The sequence below is a fragment of the Siphateles boraxobius genome, unplaced genomic scaffold (genome assembly GCF_051911475.1).
Source record: "Siphateles boraxobius isolate OS27281-9 unplaced genomic scaffold, OSU_SipBor_1 82, whole genome shotgun sequence".
Classification (NCBI taxonomy): domain Eukaryota; kingdom Metazoa; phylum Chordata; class Actinopteri; order Cypriniformes; family Leuciscidae; genus Siphateles; species Siphateles boraxobius.
Window position 1 is genome coordinate 465,001 of NW_027509211.1, and position 25,694 is coordinate 490,694.

The window sequence follows — 25,694 nt, forward strand, 5'->3', positions numbered from 1 at the left end:
CTGTCTCCAGTTACCTCAGGCGTGCCACAGGGCTCTGTCCTGGGGCCACTCCTCTTCATCACATACATTTTACCACTTGGCAATATTTTCCGTAGATTTAACATTCAATTTCACTGTTTCGCGGATGACACCCAGCTCTACCTTTCCAGTAAACCAAATTCCATATTTCCTCCCTCTTCCCTCATCTCCTGCATACAAGAAATAAAATCCTGGTTAAGTTCTAATTTCTTGAAATTGAACACAGATAAAACAGAACTTCTTGTCATTGGCACTAAAAATACACTCTCTAAATTTGACAGTTTTTCTCTCCTTATTGATGATACCGCAGTTTTCCCCTCCCCTCAGGTTAAGAGTCTGGGTGTCATCCTCGACAGTACATTATCTTTTCAATCTCACATTAATAGCATCACACGGTCAGCTTATTTCCATCTCCGTAATATCAACCGTCTCCGCCCTTCCCTTACCATCGACTCTGTTTCCATCCTTGTTCACAGCCTGGTTACTTCGCGTATTGACTACTGTAATTCTCTTCTTTTTGGTCTCCCTCATAAAACCCTACATAAGCTTCATTTGGTCCAGAATTCGGCAGCACGTGTTATAATCAAACCTCCCTTTTCTCACCATATTACTCCTATTCTTCTACAATTACATTGGCTACCGGTTCAACTTAGAATTGAGTTCAAAATTCTCGTGCTTACTTACAAGGCCATCCATAATCTTGCTCCTCCTTACATCTCTGATCTCCTCCATGTTGTTACCCTGTCCCGTACTCTCCGATCTTCTTCTTCCACTCATCCCTCTGTTCCTTCTGTCCGCCTCAGTACTATGGGGAGCAGAGCCTTCTGCTGCTCTGCACTCAAACTATGGAACTCTCTTCCATCTCACATTAGGAACATAAACTCGCTCACAGAATTCAGATCCATACTCAAGAATTACCTGTTCATAATATCTTATTTACTGTGAAACATCCATTGTCCTGTTTACTTGTATTTGTGCTATGTTTTATGTTTTATTTTATTCTCTTGATTAATTTGACATATTCTGGTGTTTTACTTTGTACAGCGACCTTGAGTGTCCAGAAAGGTGCTTTTAAATAAAATGCATTATTATTATTATTTAGAGGAAGATCTCAGACATTTGAACGGTACCATCAATGCCAGCTTGTGATCATTTAACTCAAGTTTCTATTTAAACCCATTACCCATTTTACCGGAGTCCAGCATAACCTATTGGTGTCATTCAGTGTTTATGGTCCAAACTGAGTGAATTCCATATTCACCTCAAGTTCCTGTTGGTTAAAGTCTGAGCAGCGTGTCATGTTGATCAGACTCCATCTGTGTCTCACACACACACACACACACACACACACACACACACACACACACACACACACACACACACACACACACACACACACTCGTGTTGATCAGACTCTATGTGTGTGTCCAGAAAACCCCAGCGGAGTCTCGTGAGCACAACCGCGAGTGTATTCTGCTCTCCTTCTTCGATGACCACGACATCTGGCACTTTCTGTCATCCATCGCCATGTTCGGATCCTTCCTGGTGAGTCCAAACATCCTTCAAACCAGACAACTAGATTATACTAGAGCATAATCATAACTAGAGGATAATCATAACTAGAGGATAATCATAACTAGAGGGCAGATGAACAGGGTTGGGGAAAGTTACTTTGAAAAGTAATGCATTACAATATTGCGTTACTCCCTAAAAAAGTAACTAATTGCGTTAGTTACTTTTTAGAAAAGTAATGTGTTACAATATTGCATTACTCCCTTAAAAAGTAACTAATTGCATTACTTAGTTACTTTTTTGAAAAGTAATATGTTACAATATTGCATTACTCCCTTAAAAAGTAAATAATTGCATTACTTAGTTACTTTTTTAGAAAAGTAATTTTGCAATATTGCGTTACTCCCTTAAAAAGTAACTAATTGCGTTACTTAGTTACTACGTAACGCAACTCTTTACTTTTTAGTTACTTTTTTTCTTAGTTACTTTTTAGAACTGATTGCGTTAGTTACTTTTTAGAAAAGTAATGTATTACAATATTGCGTTACTCCCTAAAAAAGTAACTAATTGCGTTAGTTAATTTTTTAGTAAAGTAATGTTACAATATTGCATTACTCCCTTAAAAAGTAACTAATTGTTACACTTATTTACTTTTTAGAAAAGTAATGCATTACAATATCTCGTTACTCCCTTAAAAAAACTAATTGCATTACTTAGTTACTTTTTTAGAAAAGTAATGTGTTGCAATATTGTGTTACTCCCTTAAAAAGTATCTAATTGCTTTACTTAGTTACTTTATTAGAAAAGTAATGCGTTGCGTTACTTTTTTTCCACCTGGGCTGGGCTTGTTTTTTTAATAACAAAAAAGTGCTATTTTTGGGCAAATGTAAAGACCCATCACACTCAGTGAAATAATAATCCTCAGGCTGAAGGAAATGCAGATTCAGTACAGTACAGTATAGGTAGAGTACAGTAGAGGCAGAGTACAGTACTGTAGAGGTAGAGTGCAGTAGATGTAGAGTAAAGTAGAGTACAGTAAAGGTAGAGTACAGTACAGTACAGTAGAGGTAGAGTACAGTAGAGGCAGAGTACAGTACCGTAGAGGTAGCGTACAGTAGAGTACAGAACTGTAGAGGTAGAGTACAGTAGAGGTAGAGTACAGTAGAGGTAGAGTACAGTAGAGTACGGTAGAGGCAGAGTACAGTACTGTAGAGGTAGAGTGCAGTAGATGTAGAGTAAAGTAGAGTACAGTAAAGGTAGAGTACAGTACAGTACAGTAGAGGTAGAGTACAGTAGAGGCAGAGTACAGTACCGTAGAGGTAGCGTACAGTAGAGTACAGAACTGTAGAGGTAGAGTACAGTAGAGGTAGAGTACAGTAGAGGTAGAGTACAGTAGAGTACGGTAGAGGCAGAGTACAGTAGAGTACAGTAGAGGTAGAGTACAGTAGAGTACGGTAGAGGCAGAGTACAGTACCGTAGAGGTAGCGTACAGTAGAGTACAGAACTGTAGAGGTAGAGTACAGTAGAGGTAGAGTACAGTAGAGGTAGAGTACAATAGAGTACGGTAGAGGCAGAGTACAGTAGAGTACAGTAGAGGTAGAGTACAGTAGAGTACGGTAGAGACAGAGTACAGTAGAGGCAAAGTACAGTAGAGGTAGAGTACAGTAGAGTACAGTAGAGACAGAGTACAGTAGAGTACAGTAGAGGCAGAGTACAGTAGAGTACAGTAGAGTACGGTAGAGGCAGAGTACGGTAGAGGCAGAGTACAGTAGAGGCAAAGTACAGTAGAGGCAGAGTACAGTAGAGTACAGTAGAGGCAGAGTACAGTAGAGGCAGAGTACAGTAGAGTACAGTAGAGGCAGAGTACAGTAGAGTACAGTAGAGGCGGGGTACAGTAGAGTACAGTAGAGGTAGAGTACAGTAGAGGTAGAGTACAGTAGAGGTAGAGTACAGTAGAGTACAGTAGAGGTAGAGTACAGTAGAGGTAGAGGTAGAGTACAGTAGAGGTAGAGTACAGTAGAGGTAGAGGTAGAGTACAGTAGAGGTAGAGTACAGTAGAGGTAGAGTACAGTAGAGGTAGAGTACAGTAGAGGTAGAGTACAGTAGAGTACAGTAGAGGTAGAGTACAGTAGAGGTAGAGGTAGAGTACAGTAGAGGTAGAGTACAGTAGAGGTAGAGGTAGAGTACAGTAGAGGTAGAGTACAGTAGAGGTAGAGGTAGAGTACAGTAGAGGTAGAGTACAGTAGAGGTAGAGGTAGAGTACAGTAGAGGTAGAGTACATTAGAGGTAGAGTACATTGTATCTCCTTTTGTAAACATATACTAAGAAACATTAGGTTTTGAAAAGGCTTGGGGGATTTGTGTCTAGTATGGCAGCTTGAGCACCAGAGCCTGAGCCTCTCGCCACATCCAAAGACTGTCTATACATTTCATACATTACATTTCTCAAAGGGGTCCTGACTGAATTACAATAACCATCATGTTTACACACACACACACACACACACACACACACACACACACACACACACACACACACACACACACACACACACACACACACACACACACACACTCACACACACAACGCCTCTGCTCTTTGATTTGTCTCAACATGAGGACAGGAAAGATGTGAGTCAATAAATGGGAAAACAAAGTAACTCTTATAAGTACGTTTTATAAAGTAATGCTTTACTTTACTAGTTACTTGAAAAAGTAATCTGATTATGTAACTCAAGTTACTTGTAATGAGTTACACACAACACTGTTGATAAACACACATCTGTCTGTCTATGCCAGGTTCTGCTTACGATGGACGACGACCTCGACGCGGTTCAGAGAGACAAAATCTACGTCTTCTGATGGAGAGACATTATGGATTAGCCAATCACAGAGCAGCACCAATGAGAGGCCTCACTGCCTGAACATCCTGCCAGTCAGAGACTGTGGGAGGAGCCTCATACAGGAATTAATGCTGATAGGACAGTGAATGTGCCAGTCAAACTGCCAGAGCTCCTCCCCTCATGTAACGCTTCAGACCTGCCCTGCCAATCATGCGCAGTTTCGTTTGTTTCTCTCGCGTTTGTGTCCGTCTGTGGCCTTCTGTGTGTGTGGACCGTGTGGTTCCGACTGTAAATCCGAGCCGCTTCACTGATCTCATGATGATTCTGATTCGGAGAAAATCAACTTTGCACTGTCTGAAAAATTACAGATCATGTTTTTACAATTACAAATGGAATGATAACTGAATAAAGACTTTTTACGGTGTTTTTTTAGTCGTGTACGTCTATGTGGTGGACCGGAAACCTCATGATTCTGTGCAACACAACACAACTCTTTTAATGTCTAAACCATGGGTCACCAATCTCGATAGAGTACAGTCTTGTTAGCACAGTCCTGAGTACAGTCTGCTGTCCTGCAGAGTTTAGCTCCAACCCCAATTAAACACACCTGAACCAGCTAATCAAGGTCTCACTAGGCATAATAGAAACTTTCAGGCAGGTGTGTTGGACCTGGTTGGAGCTAAACCCTGCAGGACATCGGCCCTCCAGGACCGAGATTGGTGACCCCTGGTCTAAACTAATCAGAAAATACATATTTGCTAAAGTTAAGAGAGTAGTTAATCAAATTGTCATCACTTCACTGAAATGTGAGGCTGATATCTCAGTAAATGAGCGTTCAGTGAGATGTTGTTCGGCTGCAGTTCCAAACGCTTCCACTAGAGGAAACTCTTTGTTTTTATTGCTCTTAGGGCATGGAAAACAAGTTTTTTATACATATTTTTCAGAGATTTTCAGATGAATGGACAGTATGTTTTTGTTTTTAACTGAAGAGATCCTGTATTACACTCTGACCTGCCCCCTCCCACACACACACACACACACACACACCTCCCCCCCCCCCCCCCACTTTTTAAAACATAATTACGCCACTGGTTTTACCAGTAAACATTGTGTTATACCCTCATCTGCATCTTGAGCCTTCAACTACCACCACACCGTTACACAAGACAGTAGAAAAGAGACGGCAGTTCTCGCAAGAGTTTTCCTGCTGAATAAAATATAAAGTGTTCCTCATACAGTTAGTGTAGTCCAGGAGCAGGACATAAAGGTGTGATGTTGCTCAGTTCATCACCAAACATCCTTACACATCCATCCTCACTCTAGATGGGTTTAACTGAGGACTTTCTTGATCAGCGCAGAGGATTCTCACTGGAGTTTGCAGTAGCAGTAAAATCTCTGCGTGGCAACTGCCACTCAACCTGTCACTCAACCCCGTCACAGATATATGCGCCTGCCACTCGACCCGTCACGGATATATGCGCCTGCCACTCGACACCCGTCACGGATATATGCGCCTGTCACTCAATCTGTCACTGTTATATGCGCCTGCCACTCGACCCATCACCACTATACGCGCCTGCCTCGGGACCCGTCACGGATATATGCGCCTGCCACTCGACCCGTCACGGCCACTCGACCCGTCACGGATATATGCGCCTGCCTCGGGACCCGTCACGGATATATGCGCCTGCCTCGGGACCCGTCACGGATATATGCGCCTGCCTCGGGACCCGTCACGGATATATGCGCCTGCCTCGGGACCCGTCACGGACACTCCGAGTGATACACGAGAGCACACATAAAGTGCAATCCTGCTCTTATTTACATTTTTGTCATCTTATCTTATATTTTATTCGCTTGTTTTGTCCATAATTGAGTGCGTCTCGTGGCTCTTAAGCGTCGCACCTGCCTCAAGATCTCTCACTGTTTTCATCTATCAGACACTCCGATCGGTGCACAATAGATACTGCTATTATTTGCCATCTTATCTTACATTGTATTCCTTCTATTTGTCCATAATGGAGGACGCGTCATGTCACAACCTGGCGTGGCGCCTGCCTCAAGACTCAAGATCTCTCACTGTTTAAATCTACCAGTCAGTCCGATTGATGCACATGTGCAAACAGGCTGTAAAATACTGCTATTATTTGCCATCTTATCTTACATTTTATTCGCTCTTTTTGTCCATAACGGAGCGCGCGTCACGTCACCCAAGCGCCAGCCTCAAGACCTCTCGCTGTTTATTGCCTGATACTCTGATTGACAGCTGAAGAGAAAAGCTGACGAAGATTCCTCACTACATCAATTTGTTTGTTTTATAGGCCTAGGCTATTTTTATTTAATTTTATTTACAGAATATTGCAGAATATCAACATTTAACGAGGTCTTGGAATTTGCATCAGTGAGAACTGCAAAATAACAACAACAACAAAAAACTTGTTCAGGCAAAGAACAAAATTTAATTTTAATAATTAAAAAGAAATAGAAATGTTAATAATCATCATTACTCGCCCCATGGGGTTTTACCAATCAGTTACAGTTTTTAACTGTGGCCGTTAAAAAACCAACACCGGTACGGCAAATCCAACACAAATGGACTCATATACTGAAATTAGAGTGTGAAATTGACAGCATTTTAATGATTCTTCTAAAATAATAAATGATTTCCATTACACGAGAGTAGATGTTAAAACTTCATGCTGATTTGTACTCGGCTTTCGCCAAGATAATCACCAACTAAGACGTAGCTTTACAGTAACCTATGCTTCTCCATCCATTTACGCTTCTTTCCATCTGGTCACGTGAATCTTCTGTCTGGTGTTAATACAGTGTAAAGCGCGTCAGCACACACAACGGCTGCAACCACAGTGCGGTCCCCCCATAACAACCCTCTGGATTGAGCGGAGTAGGGAACATCTCTAGGGTCTTCAAGTGGGCACCTTCCGTCCTCAGTGTTTCGTCGACTAGCCCACGACACCTCAAGAGGGCTCGACAGTGACTCTGGCGTCCCAGAGTCACCCCCCTCCGTCCCCCACTCAACTCAGCCCAGGTTACTGACCTCTACTTCCCTCTTGCTGCTGAGACCTAACCACAATCTCACAATCTCTCCGCAACCCAACCATCCGCGCCAACCCGTTTGACTAAGGCTGTCGAGCCCCACTGGTGCGTTAATATGCAGTTTCAGTGGCAACGGTTCCGTATGGCATACCACCTACCGCAAAACACAATATCTGCCCAACCACCCGTCATTCACGCAATATACACAGGAACGTAATGACTGTAAATACTATACAACCTATACAAATAAACCAACAGACCTTTCAAGTTTTCAAGAATTCTACGAAACCGTAGCATGCAGCCTGTACACAGCCAGCTAGAATCTTTCCGTCTCAACCACAGCCAGTTGCTGCTCCTTTCTGCTGCTTCAGATAAGTTCTTTACTGTACGACGCAACTCTTGGCCACTGAATCCGACGTCTCTGAGGAACCGGGTTGTAGAGTGTGCCACAAAACCTCGACAACCCACTTCCACTGGATAAACCTGGACTCTCCATCCTCGCTGTTCTGCTTCAGTGGCCAGATGAGCATACCGCAGTTTCTTCCTCTCATATGCCTCATCTACCGCATCCTCCCATGGCACTGTTAACTCTATCAGTTGAACAATGCGTGCTGATCCAGACCACAAAACAATATCTGGTCGTCGGTTAGTGGTGGCAATCTCAGGTGGAAAAATAAGCCGTTGATCAAGATCAACCAGCATCTTCCAGTCCCTAGCAGCTTCCAGTTGTCCTGGGCGAGAATTGGTGTTAGCACCTTTTCTTGGTGGTTGCTCGCCTGGGCGGAGGAATATTGTCTTCTGCGTGTAATGTTTTGCTAGAACAGGCGGCAATTTATTGGTCATACTACGCTTGCCTTCCAATGCTAAAGCCAAACATCGCAATACTTGGTCATGGCGCCAAGTAAACCGACCCTGGCTAAGAGCCACCTTACATCCTGTCAAAATGTGCCTTAATGTGGCAGGTGATGAACACAAAGGACAAGATGGATCCTCTCCTACCCAGAGGTTTAGGTTCTGCAGTGATGGGAGAACATCATATGTTGACCTAATAAGGAAACTGATCCTACTCTCTTCCATTGACCAAAGGTCTTGCCAGGCCATTTTGCGTTGTTCCACACTCTCCCATCTCATCCACTCTCCCTGCTTGGCCTGGGAAATGGCCTTTATACATCTCATCCTCTCCTCCTGCTTTCGCACCTCGTTGACTACCAGCTTCCTCCTTTGGGCTGGGCCTGCCTTGTACCATTTAGGAGGAGCTAAACTCAGCCCAAAACCCCCTCTTCCATGCTTTACCTGTCCCACGATATCCCCAATTTGAAGGTCAGCCTTTGCCTCTACTACAGATTTCTTTGCTGAGCACTTTCTACCAGTTTTTACCACAGGGGCTGTCTCCCTTACACATTTGTCGCGTGACTCTGCTAAAGTCATTTCCAGTCTGACCTTGGCACACTTAAACTCCTCGGTTAAAGCAGAGACTGGCAGCTGCAATACTCCTTTACTATAAAGTCCCACTCTGCTGAGGCAGCGTGGAACTCCCAACCATTTCCTGATGTATGAACTTATTAACGCTTCCAGCTTATCCACTGTTGTCAAAGAAACCTCATACACAGTCAGTGGCCACAGCAACCTCGGCAGTAGACCAAACTGAAAGCACCAGAGTTTCAGTTTGCCTGGTAGAGCACAGCTGTTTATGCTCTTCAACCCTTCCACTGCTTGTCGTCTAACTTCTCCCACTCGAACTGTGTCCTTTAGATCCCCATCGTACCATCTCCCTAGACTCTTCACTGGCTTCTGAGAAACTGTTGGTATTGCCTCACCATTAATGAAGAATGTTTTATCTACTACCTTGCCTTTAATTATGGAGATGCTCCTTGATTTAGAGGGCTTAAATTGCATTCGTGCCCATTCAATATTATCTGTTAACTTCCCCAATAACCGATTAGTGCAGGCTACCGTTGTAGTCATGGTTGTAATGTCATCCATGTATGCTCTGATTGGTGGTAGTCGCATCCCAGAAGCCAAGCGCTCTCCTCCTACTACCCATTTTGATGCCCTAATGATTACTTCCATTGCCATGGTAAAAGCCAGTGGAGAAATGGTGCATCCTGCCATTATTCCAACCTCTAAGCATTGCCATGTAGTGCTGAATTCTGGAGTTGAGAAACTAAATTGCAAATCTCCAAAATAGGCTTTCACTAAATTTGTTATCGACATCAGTACCCTGAAAAAATCAAATGATGCCCAAAGAAGCTCATTTGGCACTGAACCATATGCATTAGCCAAATCCAGGAATGTCACGTGGAGCTCCTTCCTCTCCTTTTTAGCTGATTGAATTCGTTGCCAGATAACACTGATGTGTTCTAAGCATCCTGAGAATCCTGGAATGCCCGCTTTTTGAACTGAAGTGTCAATGAAGCCATTCTTTAATAGGTAGGTTGACAATCTCTGAGCAATAATGCTGAAGAAAATCTTGCCTTCGACGTTTAATAGTGAAATAGGGCGAAACTGACTGATGCTTGTAGCATCTTTTTCTTTGGGTATAAAGACTCCCCCTGCTCTGCGCCATGCTCTAGGTACAACCTGCTTTTCCCAAGCCACTTTTATCAATTTCCACAGAATTCGTAGAACTCCTGAAGCACTCTTGTACACTCTGTACGGAACTCCATTAGGCCCTGGAGATGATGAAGCCCTTGCCTTTCTCACAACCTGCTCTATCTCTTTCCACTTAGGTGCACAGACCTCCATTTGGTATTCTGGTGGATTGACAGGTGGGATGTCTGACGGAATAGACATAGGCTTATGCCTTTTTGCATCTGTATGCGTTTCCTCCAAATATCTCTCTAGCTCAACCCTAGATGCTTTTAAAGTGCCATTCTTCTCACTGGTGAATAACTTCTTTGCGAATTTGAATGGATCTTTATAGAAATTAGCCCTCGCACGCTCCTTCTTTTTGTAGCGTTTCCGTAGGCGCTCAGCTCTGCGTAATGTTGCAAGCTTATCTTTTATGGCCCTTTGTAAGAGATTGAGTCCCTCCTTCTGACTTTGTTCCGCTCTTTTCCATTGCTTCCTCAGCTGTCTCCTTTCTCTAACTAACCCTTCAATTTTCTGCTGCCGTCTAGACAATCCAGGAGTAGTTTGTACTTTTTCCTTCCTTTTTTCCACACCAAACCTCTCACTTCCATATGCGTAAATGATGTCCCCAAATTTATCCAGCTTCTTTTCAACTGTACCAGTTAATCTTTCTAATGCAAAGCATAGATCTGTGTTTACCGTGTCCCATGCAGTTTTCTCACAAGCTCTTGGCCATCTAACTCCAGGCCTATGCCCGTTGAGGTTCTTTTCTCTCTTATGCTGGTTAGTCTGACCGGGTTCACAAGAATCAATGTGTTCATCACTAACTGTGCAAACCCTCCTCTCCTCTATGACAGGGGTGCTGATATCCTGCGAACTGTGGTTTGCTTCCTGTCGCTGGATTTCATTCGACTGACTTGACTGACTTCGTAAGAAGTACTGATCAATGCGAGGCCCTTGTCCCTTCTCCCTCAAGCATTTCATTTTCCCTTGATGAATCTTCAAACCCCTGACCGTTGTCGCCTTGCTCCAGCCAAAAAAAGAGAGTAGGTACACGGCAATATTTTGCACTTGCCAGTTGTTATTTTGCCAGTTTTTCACACAAATATCTGGAAAGAATGGATGGAGAAGCATAGGTTACTGTAAAGCTACGTCTTAGTTGGTGATTATCTTGGCGAAAGCCGAGTACAAATCAGCATGAAGTTTTAACATCTACTCTCGTGTAATGGAAATCAAATTATGTGAAAGATGAATAATAAATTAAAATATATAGGGCTATAGGCTATAAAACAAACATATCGATGTAGTGAGGATTCTTCGTCTGCTTTTCCCTTCAGCATGTCATCGGAGTAGCCTATCATATGCAGTAAAAGTGAGAAATTGTGGCTGGCGCAACGCTTATAGGTGACGTGACGCGCGCTCCATTATGGACAAAAACAGGGAATAAAATAAGATGACAAATAAGAGCAGGATTGCACTGTCTGATAGACAGTGTCTGGTAGATTTAAACAGTGAGAGATCTTGAGGCAGGTTATGACTGGCGCGACGCTTAATAGGTGTCAAGACTCGCGCTCCGGATTAAAACGGCGGGAAAAAATATAAAGGTGGCAAATGGGTAGGCTAAATAAGAGTAGAAGTAAATGCGGGATGCATGTCTAACTGTCTATTTGATCACATGCATCAGTCTGCAGTGTCTGCTAGTAGCTGTAGGCAGGTGAAAATCGTTTAGATAATGGTGAATATTGACCTATTGTCCGTGACGTTCTTGCCCACTAGCTACGGGGATACGCGCTGCATTTAAAAAAAACACCTTATATATTGTGTGAGGTCCCGAGGCAGGTGCATATAATGGTGACGGCTTGAGTGACAGGTCGAGTGGCAGGTGCATATAATGGTGACGGGTCGAGTGAAGGTCGAGTGGCAGGTGCATATAATGATGACTAGTCGAGTGGCAGGTGCATATAACGGTGACTGGTCGAGTGGCAGGTGCATATAACGGTGACTGGTCGAGAGGCAGGCGCATATAACGGTGACTGGTCGAGTGGCAGCGGCCCATAGCGGTGATGGTTGTGTGACAGGTCGAGTGGCAGCCACATATAACGGTGACTGGTCGAGTGGCAGCGGCCCCTAGCGGTAATGGGTTGAGTGACAGGTCGAGTGACAGGTCGAGTGACAGGTCGAGTGGCAGCCGCATAACGGTGACAGGTCGAGTGGCAGCGGCCCCTAGCGGTGACAGGTTGAGTGACAGGTCGAGTGGCAGGCACATATAACGGTGACTGGTCGAGTGGCAGGCGCATATAACGGTGCCGGGTCGAGTGGCAGGCGCATATAACGGTGACGGGTTGAGTGACAGCGGCCCCTAGCGGTGACGGGTTGATTGACAGGTCGCATATAACGGCACATATAACGGTGACTGGTCGAGTGGCAGGCGCATATAACGGTGACTGGTCGAGTGGCAGGTGCATATAACGGTGACTGGTCGAGTGGCAGGTGCATATAACGGTGACTGGTCGAGTGGCAGGTGCATATAACGGTGACTGGTCGAGTGGCAGGCGCATATAACGGTGACTGGTCGAGTGGCAGGTGCATATAACGGTGACTGGTCGAGTGGCAGGTGCATATAACGGTGACTGGTCGAGTGGCAGGCGCATATAACGGTGACTGGTCGAGTGGCAGGCACATATAACGGTGACGGGTTGAGTGACAGCGGCCCCTAGCAGTGACAGGTCGAGTGACAGGTCGAGTGGCAGCTCCCCGTCACACAGAGATTTTACCCCCTCTCGGAGTTTGTGTCAAGTCAAGTCATCCTCATTTATATAGCGCTTTTAACAATGTAGATTGTTTCAAAGCAGCTTTACAGAGATAAACATATAATTTAAGGTAACAGAGATTGTTTGGTTTCATAGCGGTTTTTGAATAATGTTATTTCCAGCTAAAGTTAGTTTTGATTGATTCACTTCCGTCTAAATGATCATTTGTTATTAAATTAGGGGCCGCTAAGACGACACCGTTCTCTCTAAACAGACTTTAAACGTGAACCTGTGATAGACGCTGATGGCGTTCACATGCGCATTAAGAATTGATTCTATAGTTATGTGCGTTTGAATATATGTGCGCAGGTTTGTAATTCCTTACACACCATGCCTAAACAAACTACTTGTCTATAAATTTTGATGCAGAATTTTATTTTATCTTATCACTTTGGGTAGGTACGCGAACCGAAAAATTCCACAACGCTTTATCTGTAGAGTGGTATAGGGATCCTCCATAGGGAGAGGTTAGTTGGCACTTCAGCACTGCATTGTCATCGGGTCCAGGCGAAAGTCCTTCGTCAGATCTGGATACGGCCTGGATCCGGCAGGCTGCGGGAAAACCTCGGGATAAACAAAGACACTAAAATTAGCGTAGATGCCATTCTTCTTATGATGTAACGAGTACATCAGGATTTAAGGGAAGTGTTCCCAGTTCCGGCTGACCTAATCTAAGCAGCCTAATATTGAATTATAGAAGTCTATAATGTATTATGTGAATGCTAGGTGTGTATGTGTCCTGTCCGCTGCATCCTAACAGAGGAATATTTAATCTTATTCAAACCTTTAAGACTCATGAAGGAGAAAACATGATATATTAACGAAGAACCAATGTCAAAATAGTAAGTACTTTCATGAAATATTTCAGTGCACTGGGACACATGGATCATAGGCCTACTTGCATTCGAGGTGAAGTGAAGGAGTGAAATTAAATATGCCTTGGCTTATAGATTATTACATTATATATTTAACTTAATAATATAGACTTAACATTATTCTCTTTGAGTGTCTATCATTTGTTAACTGCCTGTTTAATTTTGCCTGTCATTTTGAGAAAACAAAATATCCGAGATAAAATATGAATAAAAAAATAATGAACATAAATTTAGTAATACAGACATTATAAATCCGTTTACACAAGACTATGTGAGTGTAATGCAGTGGATCTGAAAAACTGAATAAACTAAAAAAAATATGTGATAGAAGAAATATGAACAAACAAACAAAAAGAAAAAATAACATTTTTAAACTTTAGCTTGAAGGTTCTCAAAGTTCTGATCAAACGTTCATCCAGTGACGTCATCTACTCCATGATGTCATCACACAGGTGCATCTTCAAGTGCTTCAGGAAAGTGCATTAGTTTAAAGGGTTAGTTCACCCAAAACTAACATTTCTGTCGTTAATCATTCATCCACATATCGTTCCAAACCCGTAAGACAGTCCTTTATCCTCGGAATAGATTTTCAGATGTTTTTAAAGGCATTAATTAAACTATGTAACTTTTGCCGCTTTAGCGGTAAAATATCAAACTGCACGTCTTGCGGAAGAACATTGTAGCCGGATCTACTTCTCTCCGTTTATGTCTATGATGAGTCACGCAGGTACTGTGCTACTCCGCAGCGGTTTAAAATAGTCCGAATATAAACACGTATTATAGATGTTCCGTAGTGATTCAGGATAAGACAAAAACATAAGTTGGAAGATGGATTCATGATGTACTGACTTAGTATATACATTTTATGAATTTTTAACAAAAAAAGTTCCATGTTAGGTGTGTACCTCCATTGACAGTCTACTCAACTAAAGAGAAAGTAAGTTAGAGTTCACCTGTCGACATTTTAAGCAGGTAAAATACCAATACGATACGGAAAAACAGCATCAAAGTGTTTAATAGAAACATTTACGCAGGAATTTCCGTGTAGTTTTATGATGTTAAAGCTGGAGGATTTGAGATCTTATATCTTGTAAAAGTTTGATCAAGGTGAGTTCATGTGTGACTTCCTCATATTAATATGAATCTCTGGAGGACATTTTAAGTGATTAATTGTTTGACATAAAATCTTTAATTACGGGTTTCTTTCACTTCAAGGTTTCTTTTGTGTTTGGTGATGTTTGTGATTCTTCAGAAGTTTAACAGTATATGTGTAAATATTCTAAATCACAGACAAACGGCTTTTTTAAACCGGATCAGAGTCTGTCGATGCGGGTCGGGATTTGTTTTCTTTTCACCCGAACATGTTCAATCCGCGTTTCTCGGTGTCCGTTATTTTACATACATTCTAAATCCAACGGGCGACTTGTTTGTGTGTGTGTTTTTGTTTTTAATTGCAACAAAAAATATACAAAGATTTGTACATGAATATACACCTCACAACAAGCAGGAAATAACTTACATAAGAATATGTAAACAAAACAAAAAACGAAAGAAAATAGGTCATGCCAGGGGTAAATTACAATAATTTAAATTGACAAAAAGCTTCATAGGTCTTTCTTGCTTTTTTGTTCTTAATTGTATATAATGTATTTCCATATAGTTTAATCTCTTTTATAAAGTGTTCAAAGCTTGGCTTAGCTTTAGTCCATTTTTTCACACGAATGTGATATTTTACAAGTAAAATAAAAAGTTGTGGAAGTACATCGTACTTTTGGAATCAACATTGTCCTGCACGAAAAAAATATATACTACATCGTACAGATCAATTTGTAAACATGTTTCAAATAACCTAGAAGTGAAATTTGAAACATCCAACCAAAACATTTTTCAATATATACAATAAAAAAAAGATGAGTCACAGATTCTTTGGCATTGCCACAGAATTCACATAAGTTTTCAATATTCAAGTATTAACTCTTTGACAGGATAAATTCTGTGTACAATTTTATAGGATCCTCTCTAATTTTATTAGTAATAAAAAACTTATTTGGTATAGACCATACTCTTTTCCAGTTAATATTTTCAAATTTAGTAGACCAAAACCCTGTTGAACAAGGCAAATAGATTGTTTTTAAGGTATTTCTAATATATTTGTTACTGCATTTATCTATTAATATATTAATATCCCCAATAAATATTGAATCACTACAAAAACTGGTTTGACGATCCACATTTATAGGACAGAATCCAGGATTTCGTAATAGTGACACAACTCTGCCAGGGATTGCATGAAAAATAATAGCATATTCTTTTGGCCTCACAGGAATCATTCAGAAATTCAGAATATGTTAAAAGTAAACCTTGCTCATTAAGCAACTGATTAACAGTAATAATTCTATTGTCGTACCATGTCTTATTAAATATTGACTATTTTTTGTACAAGATATCTCTGTTGTTCCATATTAAATAACGATGCGGTGTAAAGTTGTGTTTGTAGAGCAATTGCTGTGCCAGCTTATGAAAGTTTTCCAGTTTAACAGGGATTTTTTCAACTGAGAAATTACATTTTAAAAGAAAATGAATGCCACCCAAAGAGTTAAATATGTAATTCGGCAAAACATTCCATACACTATCTTTATTTTTAATAAATTCGATTATACATTTTATCTTAAACACATTATTGAGATCTGTAAAGTTTAAAACTGCAAGGCCACCAAAGTCTCTATTGTTTGTTATTTAGAATATCTTTCCGTAAATAGTGTATTTTCTTCCTCCGAATAAAATCATAAAGAGTCTTATCTAATTCCCTGAGAGCATTATTGGGAACATCTGCTGATACGGATATATAAACAGATCTTGAGATCCCTTCTGCTTTTGAAAGTAGAATACGTCATTTCGGGACAGATCTCTCATAAGCCACATATTGAATCTGTTTTTCATTTTCTCAAACTTTAACCGGCTTCTTTGATTCAAATCTTTACACACCATTATCCCAAGATATGTGGTATTATCTTTAATTGGTATCCCACAAATTTCTTTCAACACACAATCTTTAAGAGAGAATAAAGTGGACTTATTCTTATTCACCATTAATCCAGAGATCTTCCAATACATTTAACAACTTCATCCAATTCGTCACTGTTTTTGACAAAAATGGTTGTATCATCCGCTAATTGGCTAAGTTTAATCTCTTTTCCAAACGCTGAAATTCCTTGAAAACTTGCTTTTTTGATATGAGCAGCCATGACCTGAGTAACCAATGTGAAGAGAAACGGTGATACAGGACATCCTTGTCTTCTCCCACGGCCCATATCAAATCTCTGACTGGTACCGTGAGATAACCGGACTCAACTATTCCAACCATTGAAAAAAATGACCAAAACCAAAGAAAACAATAACTTTGAACATAAATGAATGTTCAACAGTGTCAAACGCTTTATAGAAATCAATAAATAATATAAAAGAATCATCTGGGATTAGGTATCTATAATCAATTAAATCTAAAACTAGTCTAATATTATTTCCAATGTAGCGGCCTTTCAAAAAGCCTGACTGCTCTTCATCAATTATTGTATTAAGATTTTTCTTGAGTGTTTTTGCAAAAATTAAAGAAAAGATTTTAGTATCATTATTTAACAAACGAATTGGTCTCCAATTTTCTAAGCACAATCTATCTTTGTAATGCTTGGGTAAAGTGTAATAACCGCTTGTTTTAGTGATGCGGGCATTTCTCCTAAATCAACTGCTTCCTTAAAAACAGCAAGTATAAATGATGCAAGGTCATTACAAACATGTTTATAAAACTCCCGTGTCAAGCCATCATTCCCAGGAGATTTATTATCTTAAATAATCCTCCATATTTAATTCTTTATCACATGAATCTTCATAGTCTGACGTAATCTTATTAATACTGGTTGATAAATTACTAAGAAAACAATCTGCATCATTTAACTGACTACTTGAACTATACAATTTACTATAAAATTGATTAACAAAACAAGAAATATCCTTGGGATTATCATTAGTAAGTCCATTTATTATTAATTTGTTTACAGAAGTTATTTCTCAGTTTCTTTTTTCTAATCTAAAAAAACATTTAGTATTTTTTCTCCTCCTTCCATCCATTTTTGTCTCGACCGAACAAAAGCACCGCTAGCTTTCTCTTCATAAATATTATCCAGCTCATTCTGCAATGTAAGCTTTAACAATTCAGCGCTTGACATATTTTTGTTATTTTTGCAAGTGAGGGATATTATTTCATTAATTATTTTGTTTTCATTTTTCTTTTCTTTTTAATGGATTTTCCATACGTTATTGCGAGTTTCCTTATTTCAAATTTAGTTTGCTCCCATAATTTCACATAAGTTTGAATCAAAGAAACTTGTTGCCAATATTTAACAATTAAATTGTTAATTTGTTCACAAAAATCATTGTTTCAATAGACTATTATTTAACTTCCAATATCCTCGTTTAACTCTACTTGATTGACAAATTACCAAATTAATTTTAATAGATATGCCTTTGTGATCTGTTAAAACTGATGGTTCAATAGTAACAAATTCTCTCTTTTAGATGTTCTGAAATGAGCCAAAAATCAATACGCGATTGTTGAGATTTGTCCCTATTACTCCATGTATACAAAAGTGACTGTGGATTTTTATACCTCCATATGTCAATTATGTTTAGTCTTAAACAAACATTGCTTTATTCACTTGCCATATTGTCAATTCTAGTTGGCAATCGAGTTTGTCTTCCATTGAACACCGTATTAAAATCACCGCCCCAAATTACTTCAGCTGAGGAGAATTTTGAATGTAAATGATTAATATGGCATTCAATATTTTGACAGATTAATTCATTTGTTTTTTATTATTGGTGGCATATATATTTATAATAATAATTGTAGCTTGGTTTATATCAATAAGTAGAGCAATCCAACGACCCTGATCATCTGTTTTATGACTTATAACCTTCCCTGAAAACCTGTCCTTTAAAACAGCGACACCAGCTGTCCTATATGAGGCACCAAATGTCACAATCCCACTGATTCTTCCAGAAAAGCACATCATCTTGGCAGGCATTAGTTTCTTGAATAAAACAAAAATCTGCTTCTTTACCTTTACAAAACAACAACAGAGCTTTTCTTTTTAGCATGTCTCGTATACCCCTAGCATTAACAGAAAATATTGTGATTGACATAACCTCGAACAAGGGGAAAAACCCCTAATAGAACAATTAGGTGAACAATGAGCTAATTAAGGTTGAAAGTGTTGAGAGTGTATAAAGGGTAATCTTACTTCCATCCTTTCGAGAATCGGTCACATTTCAGTAACCAGGCTTGAGATCCTGTTTGCTTCAATTTGAATAACAGAAATAATAACAACCTCCTGTAGTTGTAATTTCACAATAGAATGAATATAAACATTCATAAAATTAAAAAAAAGTTTTTAAAAGAATAATAAGCTAAAGCAAACAAGCTTTTCGTTTCACAGTAATTTAAGATTCAGAATCCGTAATAAAAGAGCAGTGGTTTACATTTTATTTCTTCACCATCAACAATCGCCTTGATTCCCACATAGAAGGCCCTTTTGCCCTCTTTCTGTGCTTTGTCGATCGAAGGCCAAAGGAGACTCCGCGTCGGCCTGTCTTTGATCGTGAGGTCCTCTTTCAAGTACATCTTGTTCTTCTTAAGAAATTCATTTCCCTATGCTCCTTTCCATGTGAGGTCCCTCGCTGTTCTGGAAGTGAATCTTATTATCACCGGCCTTGGTTTCTCATCCGTGCCACTGTCTGCGATGGGTCTTCCAACTCGGTGAGCGATGTCCACACTGTTTGCTACGAAATTACGATCTTCTTCGACAACCACTGCTTTGCAGATTTCCATTACCCGAGTCTTGACATTATCGTCTGCACGTTCGGTCGGCCCCTCCAATCGAAGATTCCCTCTCCGACAGTACCGATCCTGATCATTTATTCTGTCCTCCATTCCAGAGATGCTGTCCGAATGTTCTTTTACCATGTCTTTTATTTCCTCGGATGACTGTCAGATTATATGAATGATGCTTTGCTGTACCTGACATAACGTTAATTCATCCGTTGCATCACCTTTTGCAAGCTTTTTCAACAGAGGTGCTTTGGATGGCGTATTTGGAGTCGATTGACATTCTCTTCCCTTTTCCTGTTGACAAACGTAGGAATGAGTTTCGCTAATAAGTCTTTTTTCGGCCGTTCTTTAGAGTTCAAAGTCCATCTCTGCAGGGGCTGACAAGTTCATGATAACGTCTACACGTTAGACTCTCTATTCGAGTAAGAAACCTTGTAAGTAGCATATTCTTGATTAACTGTAATTATTTCTAAGAATCTCAATAACACTCAACAAGTGCGACTTGTTTCTTACATCAACGTTTGTAAGATATACCCTATATTGTTGTAAGCGCTAGAACATGTGCGTCTAGTCAAGTCACCATCTTGGCCGGAAGCCCTGTGTGTGTGTTTGTCTGTGCGGTGTAATTATGAGCTTGAGTTAACGCAGTCACGTAATTCTTTTTCTCACACACTCCAGACATGTTCAGCTAAATTATGAAGGTTGTTTAATTTAATATTGTGTGTGAATGTTTGTTCATTCAGAGTCAGTGGAGGAGATCAAACTCATCAGATTCTCCTGCATCTTCATCATGGCTGATTCACAAGGATCCAGAGATGGAGATTCTTCTCCGGGATGCAGGTACTTTCAACAAACACCGTTAAATATTGTGTCACATCTCAGAAAAAGAGTTACCCACCCCACAGACACACAGATCAAAGAAAGTTTACAGGAAAAAATATATATTTTTTGTGTTTTTGTTTTGAAATTAACAAAATATTATATATAAATATCATAAAGTTTCCACAAAGTGCTTTAAGATGAAAGGTGAATGTGTTTATATTAATATGTTTCCTCTCATAAAGAATGAACACAGTAATGTAGAGGATTAAACTGAATCTGTTCTCTGTTCCAGTTCAGTCCAGCAGAAGAGCTCAAACCCAGAGTCCAGCTGTGTGTCTGTGAAGAGTAACTGGTCTATGGAGCCGCCAATAGCGTTTAAGAGTGGAAACACACAGTCTGATCTCAGGTATATAATTTCTATGTTATGCTTATAGTATTTGATATTTTATGAAATTATTATTAATATACAGCAGTTTAATGATCCGGATTTGAACCGAATAATTCTATGTTCAATCCTGTAAGTTTCCGTCTATTAATGATCATCATTGTGCTCTTGTGAAAAGCTCTATGTATTGTATTGTTAATACATTCACACTCTGTAAAAGCTGTCGGTCTGTTACTCAGTTAATAATGACACAATTACATCAATATCAGTGTGTCTGATTCTTTACACTCTTCAATCTGATTTAAGGTCAAATCTTCCATCCAGACCAGTTAAAAACAAAACTGTGTTCATGCCTGTGATTCAACCACAGGACTTTAATGAAAGCATGTATCCTGGTTTCAGGTCAAATGCAGGAGTTTTGTCATTGATTAATTTTAGGTGTTTCAATTCAAATCAAACATCACTCAAACACATGATCAATGATTGAAACATTTCAGAAACCTAATAAGACAGACAGCACATGTTTTTAATTTATGGTTATTTACTTCTCTGACTTGTGTAATAATGTGTATTTTAATCTTACAGCCATGACTCTAAACCTGCTGAAGTCCTCAACACATTGAGATCAAATCTGAGACAGAAGTTTGAGTGTTTGTATGAGGGAATATCAAAGCAGGGAAACCCAACAATCCTGAATGAGATCTACACAGATCTCTACATCACAGAGAGTGAAAGTGGAGAGATCAATAATGAGCATGAGGTGAGACAGATTGAGACACAGTCCAGGAGAGCAGAAACAGAGGACACACCGATCAAATGCAGTGACATCTTTAGACCTTTACCTGGACAAGACAAACCCATCAGAACTGTGCTGACAAAGGGAGTTGCTGGCATTGGAAAAACAGTCTCTGTGCAGAAGTTCATCCTGGACTGGGCTGAAGGGAAAGAGAATCAGGACGTCCAGCTCATATTTCCACTCGCTTTCAGAGAGCTCAACTTGATGAAGGACAAAACACTCAGTCTTTCAGATCTTCTTCATCGCTTTTTCCCTGAAACCAGAGAAATGGACATATCCAGTGATGAGTATAAAGTGCTGTTGATCTTTGATGGTCTGGATGAGTGTCGTCTGTCTCTGGATCTTCAGAGCGATGTGAGGTTGTGTGATGTGACTGAATCAGCCTCAGTGGACGAGCTGCTGACGAACCTCATTGTGGGGAATCTGCTTCCCTCGTCTCTCATCTGGATCACCTCCAGACCAGCAGCAGCGGATCTCGTCCCCTCTGAGTGTGTCCATCGAGTGACAGAGGTACGAGGCTTCAGGGACACACAGAAGCAGGAATACTTCAGGAAGAGGATCAGTGATCAGAGTCTGGCCCACAGGATCATCTCACACCTGGAGTCCTCAAGGAGTCTCTTTATTATGTGCCACATCCCAGTGTTCTGCTGGATCTCAGCCACTGTTCTAGAGAAGATGTGGAGTGAAGCAGAGAGAGGAGAGATTCCCAAGACTCTCACTCAAATGTACACACACTTCCTGCTCATTCAGACCAACATCAAACATGAGAAGGACTATGAGAAGAAAGTGAAAGATGAAGAGATGATTGTCAAACTGGGGAAACTGGCGTATCGGCAGCTTGTGAAAGGCAACCTGATCTTCTATGAGGAAGACCTGAGCGAGTGTGGCATTGATGTGACAGAAGCATCAGTTTACTCAGGATTGTGCACTCAGATCTTCAGAGAGGAGTTGGGCTTGTATCAGGGGAAAGTCTTCTGCTTTGTTCATCTGAGCATTCAGGAACATCTAGCAGCTCTATATGTGCATCTCTCCTTTATCAACAATAACATCAATGTGTTTGACCAGATTACCAAACCAACTAATGGAGGCACAGTTTCACTGTCTGATCTCCATCAGAGAGCTGTGGATGAGGCTTTACACAGTAAAAATGGGCATCTGGACCTTTTCCTTCGTTTCCTTCTGGGTCTGTCAGTGAAGTCTAATCAGAGTCTCTTACAAGAACTAAAGACACAGACAGCAAACAGCTCTCACAACTATGAGAAAACAGTTGACTATATTAAAGAGAAGATCAGTGAGAATCCCTCTCCAGATAAATACATCAATCTGTTTCACTGTCTGAATGAACTGGGTGATCTTTCTCTTGTGAACGAAGCTGAATCTCATACGTATGGAGGATTATGTGATGTGAAACTGTCCTCGTCTCAGTGGTCAGCTTTAGTGTTTGTGTTGTTGTCCTCAGAGGAGACACTGGAGATGTTTGACCTGAACAGATTAACTGGAGACAGATATTATGCGTAAGTAACACTGGATGCAATCATTACAGTCTAAAACATTATGAACAAAGAGAAACTCAGAGATCAGATGTGTTTAAATCACGGGGCACAGACTGATTTCTGGGATATTGTACATAATTTGCGGGTGTTTCTCAAACCGTGGCTGTGTCCTAGTAAGGCTGCATATCTCGACTGCCACGTCATCAAGCGCCTCTGAAGGCCGTCTCAGTTTGAAGGATCTTTTGAAGACAGACTTCATTTCGTGTCTTTAATTCTGCTAATTTTGAAGGATGCATCAAGTGTGTCCCTCGTGTTCTTCAATCTCCCACAATCCTTTGCACACATTCCAGTTCATGTAGAAGAACTGATGGAAAACGAGTCGGCACTGAGTTTATCTGAGTTCATTATGAAATGTAAGACACAGATAATTTATTCGGAGATGAAGGCATACATGTTATCTTTTGTTTCTGTGTAAATTAATCACTGAACAATAACAGACAATAATGTAAGACACTGGGAGACACAGACGGCTGTCATTCACTGTATTGCATTAATAAAAAATCCAGTTAATATAAAGATATTTAATAGAAAGTATTTTTCCAATATTAAGTTTTAATAGCAAGTGGACGTCCGCGGATCCTCCTGATGATGAAAATGACGTCACGTGGACGGCCAAAGTAAAGTTTAAAACAGTGAATGTCCTTGATGGAGTTCCTGGTGGCGTTCAGCTCTTCACAGTGGTGTAGCGTTTGGGCACGCAGGGCATATTAAACACGGCTGCCCATAGATATAAACACTAGATGTCGCCTTGGGGTTCTAAGCATGCATCAAAACCACCGCCATCTTGGAACAAATGTCTTGTCATAGGAAATAGCTAGGTAATGCTGAATTCATGGATGATGCCGGACTTTTGTGCTGTGTATGGATGTTCACATGAACAAAATCTAAAAACCAGACAGCATGGGATTACATTTCACAAGATTGTGAAATTTAGTAAATTTTTAAAAATTTCTCTGGACTCTATAATAAATACAGGTCTCACCATTGGAACGAACCAAAACAACTGGAGAATCGCATTGATGACGATTTATGGTGATTTTATTTCCGTTAGACCTTTTCCTATATTGACATGGAGGAGGGGCTCCCCTGTTTCTATTGACGCATTCGTTCCAATGAACTGCCGTAGCCAAGGCGACAACTAGTGTTTATATCTATGAGGGCTGACAACTCTCAGGCATTCAGCGGGAGAAATGTGAGACAATTCACATTTTACACACGCTCTCATGCCACACACACATTTTCTAACGCACAGAAAAATTGCGAAGCAAAGAGGACACAGAAACCGGCAGACAAGAAAGAGCAGGTTACTTATGATATAAAAAAATCAGCTCTCAGATTCTGTCAATTCTATTACGAAATTCAAACAATAAATACGTTTTGGTAGCAAACGTCTGTTGTTGTGTTGGGCCAAGGTTGGGTGATGACGTTGGCCCAACGTAATTTTGTCCGTTGGGCCAACCATATCATTGGATGGCCAGCAGACCTCCTGCCAACTTAAAAACCGATATAACAACATTGGGCCAACCATGTCATTGGATGGACAGCAGACCTTATAACAAATTTAAAAATATAGCCTTTTTTAACCATCTGCCAACATAAATAGTAACCCTAATCTGCAAGCTTATAAATAAATAGGCTTTACCTACCTTACACTCAAATTTTAAGATTGTGACATGGATAATTCATTGTTAAATTGCGTTAAGAGACGGCACAACTGACAAACTGAATTGGTTATAAAAATGAACCTATTTATTGGCAACAAAATTAACTTACTTATTGCAGTTTAAAGCCGTTAACAACGTGTTGTGGTGCTGTTGTTTGAAAAACTACAGCAGAAAATAGATAAATAACACTCAGAAAACTCAGGATGTTAAAACATCTCCACAGTCCATTATATAGACATTATATACAGATACATTCTGGAGATTTTCATTCTGGATTTGCAACGATGAATCGATCGACAAAAAAATTGAAAAAGAACTACACAAAGGAAAAAATGCAAAGAAAAGTAAAACATAAAGTCAAAGAAATCAACAAGGAACCAAAAAGTGACAAAAAAGGCGGCAAAGAAAATGCGGAGGAAGGCCAAAAAAGCCCACTGAAAACTGAGAAAATATGCAGATTCTCTTCCGTATTCTGCAGTTTTTTTTGCAGATTTGAAGCGAATTAGACGTTAGTTTAGACGCCACACGTGTGGCTCTGATGATGAAGACGGAACGGAGGAGAAGCAGCAGCATATACTCCTGTAAAAAAAACAAAAAAACAACTTTGAACAAAACAATTTTGGGTGTTGTGTAAAATATAAAAAACAGCAAACAGAAAAACAGAATGTGATCATTTGCGAAAAGGACATAGTCAACATATCAAATGTTGAAAATTAAACATTTGACTCTTAGACTTTGCTGTAGTGTAATTTCTACAGGTACTTACCACAAAATGCCCATTAAAATACCATAATTTTCTTTTCTGGTGCATTATGGATTTTAACCATTAATTTACAGTGATTTAGTGCATGTTTTATTTTAGTTTGAGACCTAAGCTAAATATTGTGTAACTGAAGGAATATGGT

The 25,694-nt window shown here is 40.2% G+C and overlaps 2 protein-coding genes across 16 annotated transcripts in view; both read left to right on the forward strand.

Moving 5' to 3' along the window:
- sidt2 (SID1 transmembrane family, member 2) overlaps window positions 1–4,796 on the forward strand; it is a 55,046-nt gene extending 50,250 nt beyond the window's left edge. For both annotated transcript variants that reach the window (XM_077221418.1, XM_077221419.1), the window contains 2 exons: window positions 1,450–1,563; window positions 4,329–4,796. In XM_077221418.1, the coding sequence (XP_077077533.1) occupies window positions 1,450–1,563; window positions 4,329–4,391 (177 nt within the window). In that variant the 3' untranslated portion in view covers window positions 4,392–4,796. The remainder of the gene's footprint in view (window positions 1–1,449; window positions 1,564–4,328) is intronic.
- A 9,618-nt stretch (window positions 4,797–14,414) lies between these two features.
- LOC143730845 (NACHT, LRR and PYD domains-containing protein 3-like) overlaps window positions 14,415–25,694 on the forward strand; it is a 78,496-nt gene continuing 67,216 nt past the window's right edge. For 6 of the 14 annotated variants that reach the window (XM_077221407.1, XM_077221406.1, XM_077221411.1 and 3 more), the window contains exons 1-5: window positions 14,632–14,792; window positions 20,313–20,409; window positions 20,684–20,797; window positions 21,083–21,178; window positions 21,362–23,086. In XM_077221407.1, coding sequence (XP_077077522.1) covers window positions 20,360–20,409; window positions 20,684–20,797; window positions 21,083–21,178; window positions 21,362–23,086 — 1,985 coding nt within the window. In that variant the 5' untranslated portion in view covers window positions 14,632–14,792; window positions 20,313–20,359. Of the gene's footprint in view, window positions 14,793–20,312; window positions 20,410–20,683; window positions 20,798–21,082; window positions 21,179–21,361; window positions 23,087–25,694 lie in introns of all 14 variants that reach the window. The other 8 variants (XR_013200660.1, XM_077221412.1, XM_077221413.1 and 5 more) reach the window with 4 other exon arrangements.